Raw genomic sequence first — 16,138 nt, forward strand, 5'->3', positions numbered from 1 at the left:
GATTCTAACTTGGTTCTTCCTTGTACCATAAAGGAGAAAATTTCCTCTTCATCTCCTCATTATGTCATGTCAATTGTCTTGGAGGGTTTGTACATTTTAGGGCTGCATTTGTCAGACTTAGAAATGCACAAAACTGCAAACTTTGTCAATGTAGTTGGAAACTTTTAAAGGTGCAGTAGGTAAAAGGATACCCAGTGTTGTATGGTGGATAGCGCAACAAAAGACCAGGATTTGAATCCCTCTTCAGCCATGGAAATTCACTGGAATGTGTGTGGAACTGTCAATAAAACTCCTTAAAATATCTCATTTACCTTGAAAGGTATAGGTCCCTATAAGTTGGTTCCAACTTGACAGCTCATAATAGGAAATGTAGTAGCACTGCTACTACGACTATGTCACTGTGATCAATCCTTGTGTTTTTGTCCTTGTGTTTTTGCTGTAGTTTTCATTTTTCATAAGCTTTCACGTGTCTAAACATACTTCTTCAGATGAAGAAATCTTTGCCACCCCCCCTTCCCTTCAGATGAAGAAATGTGCTTGGACCCATGAAAGTTTATGAAAAATAGAAACTAGTTGGTCTTAAAAGTGCTACCTTTGGTTTGTCTTTTTCTATGTTGTGCAGAGGCATTTTATGTAAAATGTGGAAAGCATCCTGGGTTCTTGCCTTGTTCTTATGTAGGAGAAGAAATTATCATGGAAAGTCAGAAAACACTCAACCAACTGTCTTGCCATATTGGGTTGTCTTGTCTCAAACCAATCCAAGACAATGGGTTACATGTTGTTATTATTATTTTGTATCCTATATATAAATCATACAGGGGGTTACACTGGCTGAGAATAACTGAGGGTACAGTGTAATAGATCAAGAGGACATCGGGTTGGATGTTAGTTCTACTTCTACACTCCGAGAATACCTCGTCTTGAACATCCCAAAACACAGACAGGATAATAAGAATGAGAAGCGTTCCATTTGGTATAAAATTTCTGTCTCAAGCTTATGGTTGTTTAAATCCTTTGGATTACCTGTTGATGCTGTTTTTCTGTGCCAACATCTGCCAGTCTTTGCCTTTAGCACTGGGAGTATCAAATGTTGCACATATTCTTTGCCTGATCGAGTATGGTATCTTAAAGGCTTGTGGACCCATCTGAGTTGGAAGGTTGCTGTCATCGTGTGCAAACAAAGGAATGGTTTCTCTTTCATTCTGCATGAAGAAAATCATTTATGGTTGAAGAGTGTTGAGCTTGCTGAGAATTGAGTTGATTAGCTCATTAGAAGTCATGGTGCATCCAAATCCCCATTAACTGAAAGATAACCATGCAACTTCATACATTTAAACAATAAATACACAGGAATTTCCCTCAGTATTAACAGCTGAAAAACAGAAATTGAAAGCTGAATTTATTGCACTTAGGGGAGCCACAACTATACCCAGAATCTTAAAAATTAAGTGTATCTTAAAAATTAAGAGGGAATGTCATGAAAATTGAGGAAAGTCATTTCTGTAACTTCAGATATAGGAATAAACCAATCCCCTCCATCTCCCAGGTTATTTCTGTGTCCTCTGGAAACTCTTAATTAAAAAGGGGGGGGGGAAATGACACATACGCACCCAAATTGAGATAATTTTGCCTCCAGGTATTCTCCACTAAAACCAAATTGCATCCACTATATCTTGTCTTAGCAAATAACCTGCTATATGAATGGGAAGCAGTTTTTTCCAGATGAGAAGAAGCATTCCAGTCACTTTTGCTTTTGCTTCAAGTACAGCCCTGTCCTTCATGTTATTTAACACCTACACGAAACTGCTGGTAAAGACTGTCTGGCATTTTTGGGTTCAATGCCATCAGTATGATGATGACACCAAATTCTATTTCTTGTTCCCATCTGATTCCAAGGAAGCCGGTTTGTGCTCAGACCAGTGTGCCTGTTGTCAATAATGGACTGGATGAGGGCTAACAAACTAAAACTTAATCCAGACAAGACAGATGTCATAAGACAAGTCATAAGACGAATCAGAGGGTAGGAATTCAGCCTATAGAGGATGGGGTTACACACTCCCTGGAAAGAAAGGTTCAAAGTTTGTGCCCTTGGACTGAACCCTGAATTTGGATTCACAGGTTTCAGCAGTGGCCAGGAGTGTGCATTTGCAGAGTTGAACCTGGTGTGCCAGCTGTGCATGTTCCATAAGATGCCTGATCTGGCCATGGTGACACACCCTTCGGATGTAACACATTTGGATTACTGCAATGCATTCTACATGGGGCTGCCTTTGAAGAGTATTTGGAAACTTCAACTGGTTAAAAATGCTGCATCCAGGTTGCTGACTGAAGCTGGTTATGTAACTCCTTTGCTACAACAACTTCACTGGCTGCCAGTCCGTTTCTGGACTCAGTTCAAAGTGCTGGTTATTACCTACAAAATCTTACATGGCTTGAAAGATTAAGAAGGTCTTAAGATCTTCTGGGGAGGCCCTTCTCTTGGTACAATGCCTTCCCAAGTTTGTTCAGCGAGGACACAAATGAGGGCCTCCTCAGTGGCTGCTCCCAGGCTTTGGAATGGGCTGCTCTGAGAAGCCCAGTTCGCCCCCTCTCGCTCGTCTTTCCATTGTTAGGCAAAGGGCTTCCCTTTCAGGTGGGCTTTGAAGCAATAAGTGTCTCAGTGTCTTGTGAACCTATAGATTTTAATTTTTTTAATGTTTTAAACTTGTTCTTAATTATTATTTTAATCTTGATATATGTTTGATTAGTTATTAATATGATAGTCTTATGGTATTTTAAAACTTTTGATTGTTTCGAAGATTTTGATGTTATGGGCCATCTTGGGTCCCCTGTGGGGAGAAAGGTGGCATATAAATAATATAAATCAATTAAAAATGGTTAAAACCTTTGCCAGAGACCCGGGAGGATGAAGTTCAGTAAAAATACTTGATGAATAAACAGTTTTCCTGGGTGTAAAGGAACTACCAGTGTTCCAAGTTCAGTAGTGAGTAACTTCCAGTATACTGTGGGGTATTTTACTTGAATTTGCTGCTGCTGTTGTGATGGCAACACTTCTCTTTCACACACACACCTGCAGTCTTGCTTGAAAGTAAGTCAGAGAGGAACCACAGAGACCATTTGAAAAGAAAATATAACAGGTTGTCTTGCCATAGAAGGAGCAAATTCAGCAGTTGCAGGAGGAAGAGTAATGGAAAAGCAAGATACTTAAAAACAGGATGACGCCCATGGGCCAAAGTTTGTTAAAGGCTGTCCTTGGTAGGTCTTGAGAATGGTAACTATCCGTACTACACCTCTCATAATCCCCCATCCATGCTGGCTTGGGGATTCTGAGAGCTGCAGTCAAAATAAGCTTGGGTTGTAGGAAATTACTTGCATCCATTTCTCAGCCTGTCTTTCTTTTCTTCCTCTCCCTGAGATGGTGAATTCATCGGGCCAAGCATTTTCCTCCCTGCACCCCATGTTTTTTTAAACATATCTTTTTTGAATATGTCTTTTTAAAAACGTCTGGCACCTCAGGATATGTCTCTTGTCTGGTTCTTCTGGGTGCTAGTGCAGCATAAATATTTTATGGGAATGATACTACAAGCCTTTTCATATAACATTTATGGCAATCTTAGAAGACATGCATGCAAAGCAACAGGAATGATGTAGATACACTGCATTTCATGATTGTTTTCAATTAAATATGCAGTAGATGTGGTACTTGGCACTTTGAAGATAAGCTGCTGCTACCTGGTTCGGGTTTTTTTTTTTAAGCAGAGCCAATGATAAGTTAAAGCATTGGGAATGTTTTTTTTTTCTTTTAAAAATATTATTGCTTTTTCACTTTGTTGAATTAACCTTGTCTTTCTAATAATCTTTTGGAGGCAGAGGTAAGAAATAGCAATTCCATTACTATAGCTGTTTAAAGAGCAAAGCAAATGACATTCTATAAATAGAGTTCTGGGGTAGGACGCTGGCGCTCCTGTTTAGGAGTGGGAGTATAAACTGTGTATTAAAATCCTGTATATGAGGCAGGATGAATAATGTATTTATTATTTATTTATTTATTTAAAATCTTGTTATCCCCCTTTTCTCCTTAAAAAGGACCTAAGGCGGCTTACATCATTAGAAGACAATATTTAAAGCTAAAAACAAGAAATACGCAAAATATTAAACAGGATCAAGTAAATACCACTCTGAGAAATGGCAAACAAAAGCACATTCAAAGCAATAAGGCATAACAACCTATTTAAAAATCCCACTCAGGCAGAGAAAAGTCTTTGCCTGCTTGCAGAAGGACAGCGAAGATGGGGCCAGTCCAGCCTCCTGTGGGAGGGAGTCTGGGAGCAGCAAATCCACCTGAGAAAAAAAGCTTATCCTGATGACTTCCTGGCATGTGGCCATTCTGACATTGCTAGATTGCAACTCTCCTCGGATCTAACCAGCATAGCCAGTGATGAAGGGGCATAGAAGTTGTAGTCCAATATCTAGTTGGTGCAGTTGTTGCAACCTGATGATGGTGACAGGATTCTTGGAAATGCCATTGCACATGTGCTAGACCCTTGCCCTTCCTGGCGTCTAAAAGCAGCCAGAGGGGGATTGGCCGAGAGAGTAGGGAGGATGGTGTATGCCTTGTTGCAGCAGATTAGGATCCCAGCATTTTTCAAAGGGTAGTAGTAAGAGCATTACTGAAAAAGCTTTCCTTGAATCCTACTTTACTGGACAACCATCGGCTAATCTCAAATGTTCCATTTCTGGGCATGTAGTGTGTGGTGGTTTCTCACCTCCAGTAATTCCTGGAGGAAGCAAATTAACTAAACCTAGTTAATAGCTTCAGTCTGCTTTCAGAACTGGCTATGGGATGGAGACACCCTTTATTGTCTTGGTGGATGACCTACACCAGAAACTGGACAGAAGGTTTTGCTGGATCATTCAGCAGCTTTCAATAACATCAAAGCAAAGCAAAGCAAAGCAAAGCGTGCTGCTTATATACTTCCCCATAGCGCTTCAAGCACTCTCTGGGCGGTTTACAAGTTATGCAGGCTACACATTGCCCCCCCCCCAGCGAGCTGGGTACTCATTTTACTGACCTCGGAAGGATAGAAGGCTGAGTCAAGCTTGAGCTGCTACCTGGGATTGAACCCCAGGTCGTGAGCACAGTTGTGGCTGCAGTACAGCGGTTTAACCACTGCACCATGATCAACCATGGTATCCTTCTGGACCAGCTCTCTGGAATACAACTCCTGGATCCTTCCTGGATGACCAAATTTAGAAGGTGGTGCTGAGGGACTCAGGTTCGCTGTCCTGGCTTGTTAGCTTGTGGCGTAACCCAGGTTTCTGCTTTGTCTCCCATGCTTTTTAACATATATAGAAACTGTTGGGAGAGGCTGTCTAGAGTTCTGGGGTTCTGGATCACAAGTATGCTGATGACACCCAACTCTATCCCTCCTTTCTATCTAATTCGAAGGACGTTGTCTTGGTTCTAAACCAGTGTCTTATGGCAGTAATAGGCCGGATTAGGGCAAACATACTGAAACTTAATTCAGACAAGACAGAAGGCGTTCATGGTCAGCTGGAAGACAGATGAGAGCATAGAAGTGCAACCTTGTGTACACTCCCCCGACAACCCAGGTCTGCAGCTAGGCTGTGCTCCTGGATTCATTCATGAGCCTGGATGTCAAGGTTTCAAAGGTGGCCAGGAATGCACTTGCAGTTAAAACTGGTGTGCCGACTGCACCCATTCCTTGAGATGTCCGATTGATTGATTGATTGATTGATTGATTGATTGATTGATTGATTGATTGATTGATTCAATTTATATGCCGCCCACACTACCCAGAGGTCTCTGGGCGGCTTACAATAATTAAAATTCAATACAGTAAAAGATAAAATAATTAAAATACAATTAAAATTGCCTACAATTTGGCTACATACTTTAGTTACAACCCGCTTGGATTACTGTAACACCCTCTATGTGGGATTGCCTTTGAAAATGGTTCAGAAACCAGCTGGTTCAAAATGCAACTTCCATACGGGTAACTTGGGCCAGTTGTAATGCCCTTGCTACAACAACTGCACTTGCCACCCGTCTGTTTCCTGGCTCAGTGCAAAGGGCCAGTCATTACCTGTAAAGCCCTATATAGTTTGGGTCCAGGCTACCTGAAGGACGGTCTCTCCCCATATGAATCTTCTTGGCCCTTAAGACCATCAGAGGAGGCCCTGCTCACAGTCCCATTGCCGTGTATAATTTATTGTGTGTTTATTTCTATTGTTTAACACAGTGAGTTGCCTTGAGTCCCTCAATGGGAGAAAGATGGCCTACAAATGAGACAAATAAATAAAAATAAAATAGATGTTTGCTTTCATTTATTTATATGCTAATCCTCCCTGGGGTGGGAATGTTGCTACTTCAGTTCTTGCATGCATTGTGGCCAGTAAACTGAGTATCCAGCTCGTTGGAGGGAGGCAATGTGTAGCCTGCGTAAATAAATTTGAAAATGCCCAGAGAGTGCTTTAAGCACCATAGAGAGGTAGATAAGCAGCACGCTTTGCTTTTTCTTTCTCTTTTGGAGTATAATAGTCTTTATATAATTCCCTTCCTGTGTAACCATCAGCTAACCACCCAGAGAGTGCTTGAAGCGCTATGGGGCAGTATATAAGCAGCACACTTTTTTTTTTTTTGCTTTTGCTCTCTGTACTCTGGAGGACTGAGTAGGATGTCTATCTGGTTGACTTAAACCTGCTGATCACATAGCATTGAAGCATTCATTATTCACAGCAGATGGTTGTCTACTTTTAAAAGCAAGAGGTGGTAAAAATAAATTCTGTTTCCATTGCTTTGGACAGAAAGCAAATATGACTAATGGAGAATAGATAAGGCAGTGACCTACCTCAAGAATAGATGTCTGGATCTGTAAGATTTGTTCATGGCCTTTGACTTGTCTGACACAGATTTTACATGAGAGTTGTGTGGTGGCAGGAGTGTAACGCTCCAGAGAAAAGGCACAGTGGAGTGGCCGCTGGTTGCTACGCCACACACGAGAGAAGGGAACTTCCTATGAGGAAAGAAATGCAGGAGAGAGGAAATACTTCAATACAAAAACAAATGCAAGTAAGTAATAACCACCAATGATAAAATAGGTTTTGGAATCAATATATGAATGCTGGAAGGAATAAAAATAGATGAATCCATCCAATGGACAAGTGGCCTAACACTATATTATGCCCCAGGGACACAGGATATTAAGATAGTGGGACACATCTCTTCCACTTCCTATAATGTTTGCATTTTTCCCAAGCACGTGTTTATGACATTCAACTTCTGCATCAGTTTATACGCTGCTTTTTAATTTTTTTAAAAAAACCCAGCAATCTAATGCATTTTCACCAGCAAAGAAATTCATAATCATTTGTATCTAATTTTTCTGTAATCTATCAATTTTTGCACACTAAATGTGGACAAGAACCAAGGAACTAGAAGACTCTGTCTCCTACCTTTCCTTATGTGCACCAGTGATGGATGAATCTGTTTGCTTCCGTTGCTAATTTTCCCCTTTTAAATACTTGTTTTATCCCACGTATGCATCAATTTGCTGTTTTAAAAATGTCTACACAATGTTTGGCTGTGTATTCAATGTACATTTTCCTACTTTTTACGCTCCCCAGAGGCACCTGATTTGGCCATTAAAGAAACAGGATGGGCCTTCAGTCTTTTTTCAGAAGGGGAATTCTTATATACTTTTCCAACCAGCTTTAGACAGCCCCAAGTTCATTTTCCAAAAATATGGAGTCTGACAACACCATCAGCAAGTTTTGTCTCCCAGAACAAAAACTTCTCAATATTTTCATTAAGTAAGGCATACTGCTATTTCACCATATCCTCCGTGAATTACTTAAACTGCTGTGTAAGATTATATAGGGCATTAATGACCTGCTTTTCTGTCCTGTGTTTAAGAATTGTGTTCATTAAAACAATGTGACTATATTCCCATGGAGTTTCAGTAGAGCCCTTAATGCCTTAATGGTTGAAGTCCATAAACATAATTAATAGCCATCAGGTTTTGCCTTCATCTGCCAGTTCCACAGGAACAAGATAGCATGTTTGCTTTAAAATAACAATTTGTGCATCTGCTCACATGGTGCAAAATGCTTACTCACAATGAAGCAGTAGGGAATGGCCAGGAAGAAAAGTGAAAGAGCAAAGATATGTCAAAAGACCATAGCAGAGTTTAGGCAACATCATTCCATGCAATGCCAAAATGTGCAGGGGAAGATTCTTGGGAACACATAGTAGCCACCTGGGAACACATAGTAGCCAAGGCCCTTTGCCATCTTTAAGTGCCAGCATCTAGCCATTGTGTGAAGAGCCCATAGTTACCTAGGAGCCTCATGGCACAGTGGTTAAACCGCAGTACTGCAGTGAAAACTCTACTCGTGACCTGTGTTCAATCCCAGAGGATTCAGGTAGCTAGCTCAAGGTTGACTCAGCTTTCCATCCTGCCGAGGCTGTTAAATTGAATACCTAGCTCACGTGGGGGGGGGGGGGAATATGTAGCCTGCATCATTAAACTGTAAGCCATCTAGAGAGTGCTTTAAGCACAATAGACTTTTCTGCCTTCATGCAAATGAAACAAGCTCAGCTGCATGCTGCCCAGATGTATAGAACAGTGTACAGATATTCAAGGGGAACATGCTGCTTGCTTCAATGGCTAGAGGTATCCTGCCATCAGCCGCCCTGCAAGATCCATTTTGTTTGCTGCAGTGAGCAGGAGTCAGTGCTGATGTTGCCCGAATATGTAAGCAACTATAAGAATTGAATCTATGGGGTGTTTTCCCCCCTCGTACCTGACCTTCCTGCCTGCTTTTCCTTAACATTTCTGCACCTTTGCCTTTATTAAATTTGGACTCTCTTAATCTGATTTTTTACAGTCTTGCAACTGTGGGCAGACTCTATTTTTCTGGGATACAAGCCAAAAAATTCAGTGAGTCATTCACAGATGCAGAAACTTTTTATAACTTTGTTCAAATTTAAAGTTAATTCTTTTCAACACTTATGTCATTATTTTACAATTGTAATTACTGTGTTTTAGTAATATGTGCACAAGTATTAAGCCTTCTAGTGAACTAAACATCACTTTTCTGTTTCTTTAGCAGAGCTGAAACATTTGATCATTATCTGATAATCTCTAATAATCTATTTAAATAAATAAATGTCCCTAGCTTGTCAATGGGAATGTAATATTGTAGCGAAAATACCATTGTTCAACTCACATACCTCAGGTTAAACTGACCTGAATTGACATTTTGCTTTTGAATTATTTGAATGATGCTATTAGCTGTAATTTATAGGCATTTATTTCATAGGATGTTGGACTATTCAACAACCAATCAACAAATGATTTTCAATGAAGGTGAAATTATTGCTGCATGAGAGTTTAGCAATTAACTTCTGTTGGTAGAGCAAAACAGCACTCTGTAAGGCAATTATAAAAATGGGGCAGCCCAGCCAAAAATTTTTAACTTTGATACAGGGCTTCAGATCATCATCAAATCTGGTATTGCTGTAGCAGTCTTCTTTTTCTATGTGACAAAGTTGGGGAAGTTTGGCTACAAGGTTTTCAACTGTTTTAGCCTTCCAACTTTTATAAATTGTGAAGATCAATCCTGCTTAGCTTGAAAGAGGATGGTTGGTCTACCTGCTTTTTTTTAATTTGGAAAGAATCCAGGCTGTGCTGTCTGAAATATCTGTTTTCAAAAGAAACCTTTCAAAAGGAAGAAACAGTGATTTCTTACACAGAGCATGGAACAGGCATTCTAGAAATAACTTTGCAAAATTGAAACATTGTTGCAGCTTCTTGGGTGGGAAGGGAGATATTTAGGAAGTTTAACACATAAAAACAGAGTTAAAAAAGCAGCTTTTTTTTGTAGAGTCAAGGAACCAGGCTTGATTTAGAGAAAGTAATGGAGTGACAGTACTCCAGAAAAGGGGACATTTTGCCACATGCCTCCAGGGAATTACTGTACAATATTTCGAGGCATATTCAAAGTATTTCTGCATTACAAAAGCACAGAACAGTTATATATGGTTGTCCCAGCCCTGAATGCTTTCAGTAAACATTCTTTAAGGATTTCTGGGTCCAGACTCCTAACACAAGTGTTCAAAGGTCTCTGGCAATCTGAAATTTTTAAAATGGCAATTAGGAGCCAATTGAACTTTAACTCTTTCCTGACCATGCAGAGATTGGTACATGCAAAGGATAGTAAAATATTTTAAATATTTACAAAAGTATTATAAAAAGAGTCATCTAGAGATATCCTGTAAGCCAGTGGTCCCCAACCTTGGGCTTCCAGATGTTCTTGGACTTCAACTCCCAGAAATCCTGGCCAGCAGAGGTGGTGGTGAAGGCTTCTGGGAGTTGTAGTCCAAGAACATCTGGAGGCCCAAGGTTGGGGACCACTGCTGTAAGCCATCTTGACACCATTGGTGTTATTGACATTGAGACTGTCCTTTGTTATATAAAGCTTGGCATCTTTTTTCCTGCTGGAATCCCAGGCACATATTGTGCAGTAATATTGGTTCATTTCCTGGCAGCTTGAATCATTCATACAAAAGCAAAATATACTACATTATTAAAATGGAAACATTTTGAAGAATTGAACAACATATTTGGCTATTAAAAGAAATGGATTGCATTGAATTTCCATCTCAGCAATATGATGTGTAAGAAAAAGCCCAAATACTGCTCACAGGGTATATATTTATATGTAAAACCTACGTGGCAACTGTTGAACCACAATCAGAAATAATTTGGGGCTTTGGGGTTGCATGTGAATTGTGAGGAATTAAGTTAGGCAGCAAGAACTTTCACCTAGTTTTTTCTGCACATTGCTTATCTGTTAACTGGAAAAAAAAATATAGCTGGCCGAAGGGAGTGGGAGTTTCCCTAGATAAAAAGACAGTTTAAAAAACAGCAAGGAGGGAGTTCGTTTTTGCTGCTGGGAGGAAGAAGACAAGATGGAGATTTATGATGGACTGAAGGAACTGATTGATTTTATAGTCGTTGCTGAAATATCCCTACAACTAAAAAACTTCTGTGCTTTACCAGCTGTATTCAAGGACGTGAGATAATAATTTTTTTTTTTTATTTAGAGAATGTGTTTAAGTATTTTTCTAGAGAAATGCAATGAAGGGGAGGAAAACTGCTTAGAGTAAAAATTTGTACAAATATCTATTTATATTATATTAGAGTTCTATTGATTTAATTCTTTAATAAATACTTCTGTCTATTTGACAGTTTAAAATTATGTTCTTTCCTGACCAAACCGAATGCATTTTGAGTACTGAAGTTACGCTACCTAATTAATTGATGATTCAGCCCAACCAATTAAAATCTTATATGTCTGTGTTGTGTTATTTAAAATCAAGTGGGCTTTTTGAAACAGACAAGAGTAAAGCTCCTAACTGTTTGTATTTGGGCTGACGGACAGCAGAGAGAGGGGATTGCTTTGTTTGTTTATCAAATCCCTACTTGTGCTTCTCTAATTACTTTATTACAGCTTCTTAGGAACTGAATGAAGTAAATAAGAGTCATTATATGGTGGCAGCGGTGGGATGAAACACGTGCTTTGTTTATTTTTGCTGGCAACAGTTTGAAGATTTATAGCTAGGCAACGATCGTAAAAGTAAGACGTTAGCCTACTATATATTTGATTTATGGCATTAAAAGCAGTGTCTGCTTAAAGCAGAGCTGTGTGAGTAAGTGAAAAGCTAATGGGTTTTCTTTGATAAAAACATTAGCCATGCAGGAGTTTGGTAGGAAAGAACGTTTTTAAAGTTAAATTGGCTTATTAAATGTACATTTTTCTCTGAGTGAATTCCTTGAACTTCACAAGCATTTCTGCAGTGATTTTTTTTTTTCCTATGTGCTAATTTCATTTTTAAAGCACATGGACAGTTTTGCATCTTTTTTGGCATCAGAGAGAAGGAGAAGGGCGACATCTCGTGGTCTACGGGGTACATTGCTCCGAGGAGATGTCGAAGTGACACCTGGTGGTCTTCAGACATTATTGCAGCATGACATTTCAGATTCTTACGAAGCTGATACAGAAAGTGCAGCTCATCTATCTCCAGTAAGCAGACGGTTGCAACTAAGTGAGATGATGGCTGGAGTTCAAGAAGATCAAGCTATTGAAGACCAAAGAGGAGAAGAAGTAAGGTTAGATGATGAAGAAGCAGCAGCAGCAGCAGCAGCAGCATCCCAACTGGATGAAGAATTAGACCCAATTGACAAACTATCCAAGATGTTTGCTAGTTTTATTGCTAACCAAAATCAAGAGAAGAGAATCAGAGAATTGGAGTTAAGGTTGTCCAAACAGTACAGAGAAGCAAAACTCCAGCAAATGGAAAAGGAAAGGAAGCGAAAAGAGGAATATGATAAATCGATTGCCAGTGTGAACAGAAATAACCTACCTTTTTATCACGAGGGTATGGACGTTTTATCATTCCTATCTTTGTATGAGAAAGTTTGCCAAGATTTGAAGATCCCTCAGAAATGGTACATACCTTTGATTCGTACACAATGTAGTGGACTTCTTGCTGAGATTGTGGCAACTGTACCTAATGAGGACGTCGAGTGGGAGATTTTTCGTGAATATATCAAACGAAAATTTGGATACACTCCAGAAATTTTGAGACAAAATTTCAGGAAACTGAAAAAACAACCTAATGAGTGCTACTCTGCAATGGCTGATAGATTAGAAAAACTTGGGGATCAATGGCTAGACTCAGTAGGCGCCAGTACTTTCCAAGACATGAGAACACTGATGTACCAAGAACATTTTCTTTCCTTAGTACCTGCAGAGATCAGAAGTGTCTTGATGCAGAAGAGGTTCAAGGATCTGCAAGAATTGGCCTTAAGAACCGATGAGTTACTTTCCTTCAAACGACCTGACCCGACGGTTAGGCCGAAGACTGCACCAGCGTTCCCCAGGAAACAGAGTTCATTTCAAACTAGAGAGTCTTTTGAGCAAGATCCCAGACGAAGGACAGAAGATACACGTAAGAGTATAGCTCCGGGACAGACAAGACCACCTCTCAAATGTTTCGAGTGTGGTGGTTCTCATTTGAGAAGAGACTGTCCGAAGTTAAACATTCCGGTTAAACAGGAGAAAGAGCCTGGGAGAAGAACATCTGCTCCAGTACAACCCAAAGGCAGACCTAGTGCTCCTAAGATGGCTTATACGAGTATAGAGTCAATAGGAACTGTTCAAGACCATATTCACAGTACTACATCATCAGTACCCTTCCAGTCAAGCATCCGACATTCACATAGTCAAGAGGGTGGAAGAGCAACTAGAACCTCAACTCAAGCTAATGGGGCTCAAGCCAAAATTAATTATGGTGTACCTCGTGTTTTGAACTTACGAATGGATTCTGTAACCTCAGACTACATCGGAGAAACTGCTGATGGACAAAAATACTCTATTTTGGATCCTGACACCATAATACCAGATTACCAAAGGAACTGGACTATAAGGAAGTTCACCGAGACTGTTTTTTTGCATACACCATCCGGAGATGTAGCTTTATGTGCTTTCAGAGATTCTGGAGCTGAACTTTCTTCAATAAGCCGTCAGTTTCTTGATCCAGCTTTGGTCTTGTATAACTTGAGATGCCCCATAAGAACCTATGCAAGCGAAGGAGATGAGCTAAAACATATTCCTGTCGCGTATCTGAAAATTACATACAAGTCCTGGACTGGAGTAAAACATATTTTGACCCATGAGGGGAAACCTGACTTTCTTCTAGGAAATGATCTCGCTGTGTTGGACGAAATACAAAACCAAGGTCCACCTGTAATTCAAGTAGTTACCCAATCCCAGAGCAAGAAGATGCGAGAAGTTGAACCAATAGAAGAACTAGACTTAGAACCAGAAGAGGAGGAGCCAGATCAAAGTTATGAGCCAGATGAGGAACAAGATTCAGAATATGAACAAGATCAAGTATTTCCAGATGATATTCCAGAGGAAGAGCCTACTCCTGATGATATTCAAGGAGAAGAGTCTACACCGCAACAGCTCTTTGAGACCGAATCTGATGACTCAACTACAATTGAGGCCGGAATAGAAGAAATCCGAATGGGAAGGTGCGGTCAAATCTAGTTCAGCACCAGTTGCAGAATTCGTCCGACAACTTCAAGAGAAACTTTTAGCTGTTCAAGAGTTAGCTAGAGACAACTTGATGAACGCTCAAGCTGAACAGAAATACTATCATGACAAGAAATCCCGACACAGAGAATTTGCAGTGGGTGATTTGGTGTTAGTACTGAACCCGCTCAGACCTTCTAAGTTAGAAGTGGTCTGGGAAGGTCCAGGAGAAATTGTTCAAAGATTTGGAGATGTTAATTATCTTGTTAAAATGCTGGATTCTAAAAAGAAACCTGTTCTTTACCATGTCAATAGACTGAAACTTTACAAAGATAGATCTGCAATGGTTTTTCAATATCATGCTGAGTATTTCCATTCTTCCAATGAACCAATTGATATGTTGTCAGAATTGCAAGATGCGGGTGATTGGTCTGATAATATTATCTTAACAGGTAATCAAGATCAGAAGGATCAGTTGTACCAGGTCCTAGAACGACATCAAGATGTGTTCTCAGACAAACCAGGTTACACAAATTTAGTCAGTCATGAAATCACTACAGATAGTGATGCTCAACCTATACGGTCGAGCCCATACAGAGCAATTGGTAATCATGCTAAACAAATTGAGCAAGAGATTCAAAAGATGTTATCTCTAGGAGTTATTGAAGAGGCAATCAGCCCTACTTGGACTTCACCTGTGGTACTAGTCCCTAAAAAGACTGCTACAGGTGAAATTCAAGAAGAAGTGAGATTTTGTGTTGATTATAGGAAGTTGAACAGTGTTACCAAATCGGATCCTTACCCTTTGCCTAGAATGGATGATTTGATTGAACACCTTGCTAAGGCTAAATTTATAAGTATCCTTGACCTAAAGAATGCTTATTGGCAATTAGATATGGCAGAAGAATCACGAGATAAGACCGCTTTCATCACACATGTGGGAACTTTCCGGTTCCGCAGAATGCCATTTGGTTTGAAAAATGCAGGTGCTTCATTTCAAAGGATGATTGATAAACTTTTGCAAGGTTTACCTTATGCTAATGCTTATCTTGACGATGTTGCGATTTTTAGTAATGATTTTGAATCTCATTTGACACACATTGAAACTGTTTTGTCCAGACTTCAACAAGCAGGACTGACAGTAAAAGCCAGTAAATGTCAATGGATGCAGGGAAAAGTCATGTATTTAGGACACTTGATTGGGCAAGGAGAAATTCAAACTATACAAGCAAAAGTTCAAGCTATCAATGATTGGCCTATTCCTAAAACTAAGAAACAAGTACGCTCGTTTCTAGGTCTAATTGGCTACTACAGAAAATTTATTCCGGATTTTAGTAATTTGGCAGCACCTTTGACAGAGCTAACTAGAAAAAGAGAACCTGTCAAAGTAAAATGGACTCCTGAATGTCAAAAGGCTTTTGATGCCTTAAAAGCTAAAATTGTTGATGCGCCTATTTTGAAATCTCCTGATTTCAACAAACCTTTCGTATTACAAACTGATGCATCTGAATTAGGTCTAGGAGCTGTTTTATTACAACAAGGAGAAGATGGAAACCTTTATCCGATATCCTATTTCTCTAGAAAACTTTTGGAACGCGAGAAACACTATGCTATTCCTGAAAAAGAGGCACTTTCAGTTTTTTGGGCATTGAATCTTTTGAGACCGTATTTATGGGGGCGCAAATTCACGCTTCAAACCGATCACCGAGCTTTAGTGTGGTTACAAAGTATGAAATCTCATAACCAAAAATTGTTAAGATGGAGTTTGGCATTACAAGATTTTGATTTTAATATCCAACATATTCCAGGAAGGTTGAATGTAGTAGCAGATAGTCTTTCTAGAATGTATGAAGAGGAGAACTCATGCAACACTGAGCGTTGACTTAGATATCTGATGTAATTTCATAGAATGTAGTGTTTCATTATTTCATATATACTTTTGTAGTAGAGTTTTGATATATAACATGTTTTATATATTTTTTAATTCCTTGTATCAAATTACTATAAATTA

The 16,138-nt window shown here is 39.6% G+C and overlaps 1 protein-coding gene across 2 annotated transcripts in view; it reads right to left on the bottom strand.

Annotated features, from left to right (window-relative positions):
* UNC5D (unc-5 netrin receptor D) overlaps nt 1-16,138 on the bottom strand; it is a 644,095-nt gene that overhangs the window by 14,334 nt on the left and 613,623 nt on the right. For both annotated transcript variants that reach the window (XM_078379744.1, XM_078379743.1), the window contains 2 exons: nt 6,873-7,037; nt 1,024-1,202 (listed from right to left, as the gene is read on the bottom strand). In XM_078379744.1, the coding sequence (XP_078235870.1) occupies nt 1,024-1,202; nt 6,873-7,037 (344 nt within the window). The remainder of the gene's footprint in view (nt 1-1,023; nt 1,203-6,872; nt 7,038-16,138) is intronic.

The sequence above is a fragment of the Pogona vitticeps genome, chromosome 8 (genome assembly GCF_051106095.1).
Source record: "Pogona vitticeps strain Pit_001003342236 chromosome 8, PviZW2.1, whole genome shotgun sequence".
Taxonomy (NCBI): domain Eukaryota; kingdom Metazoa; phylum Chordata; class Lepidosauria; order Squamata; family Agamidae; genus Pogona; species Pogona vitticeps.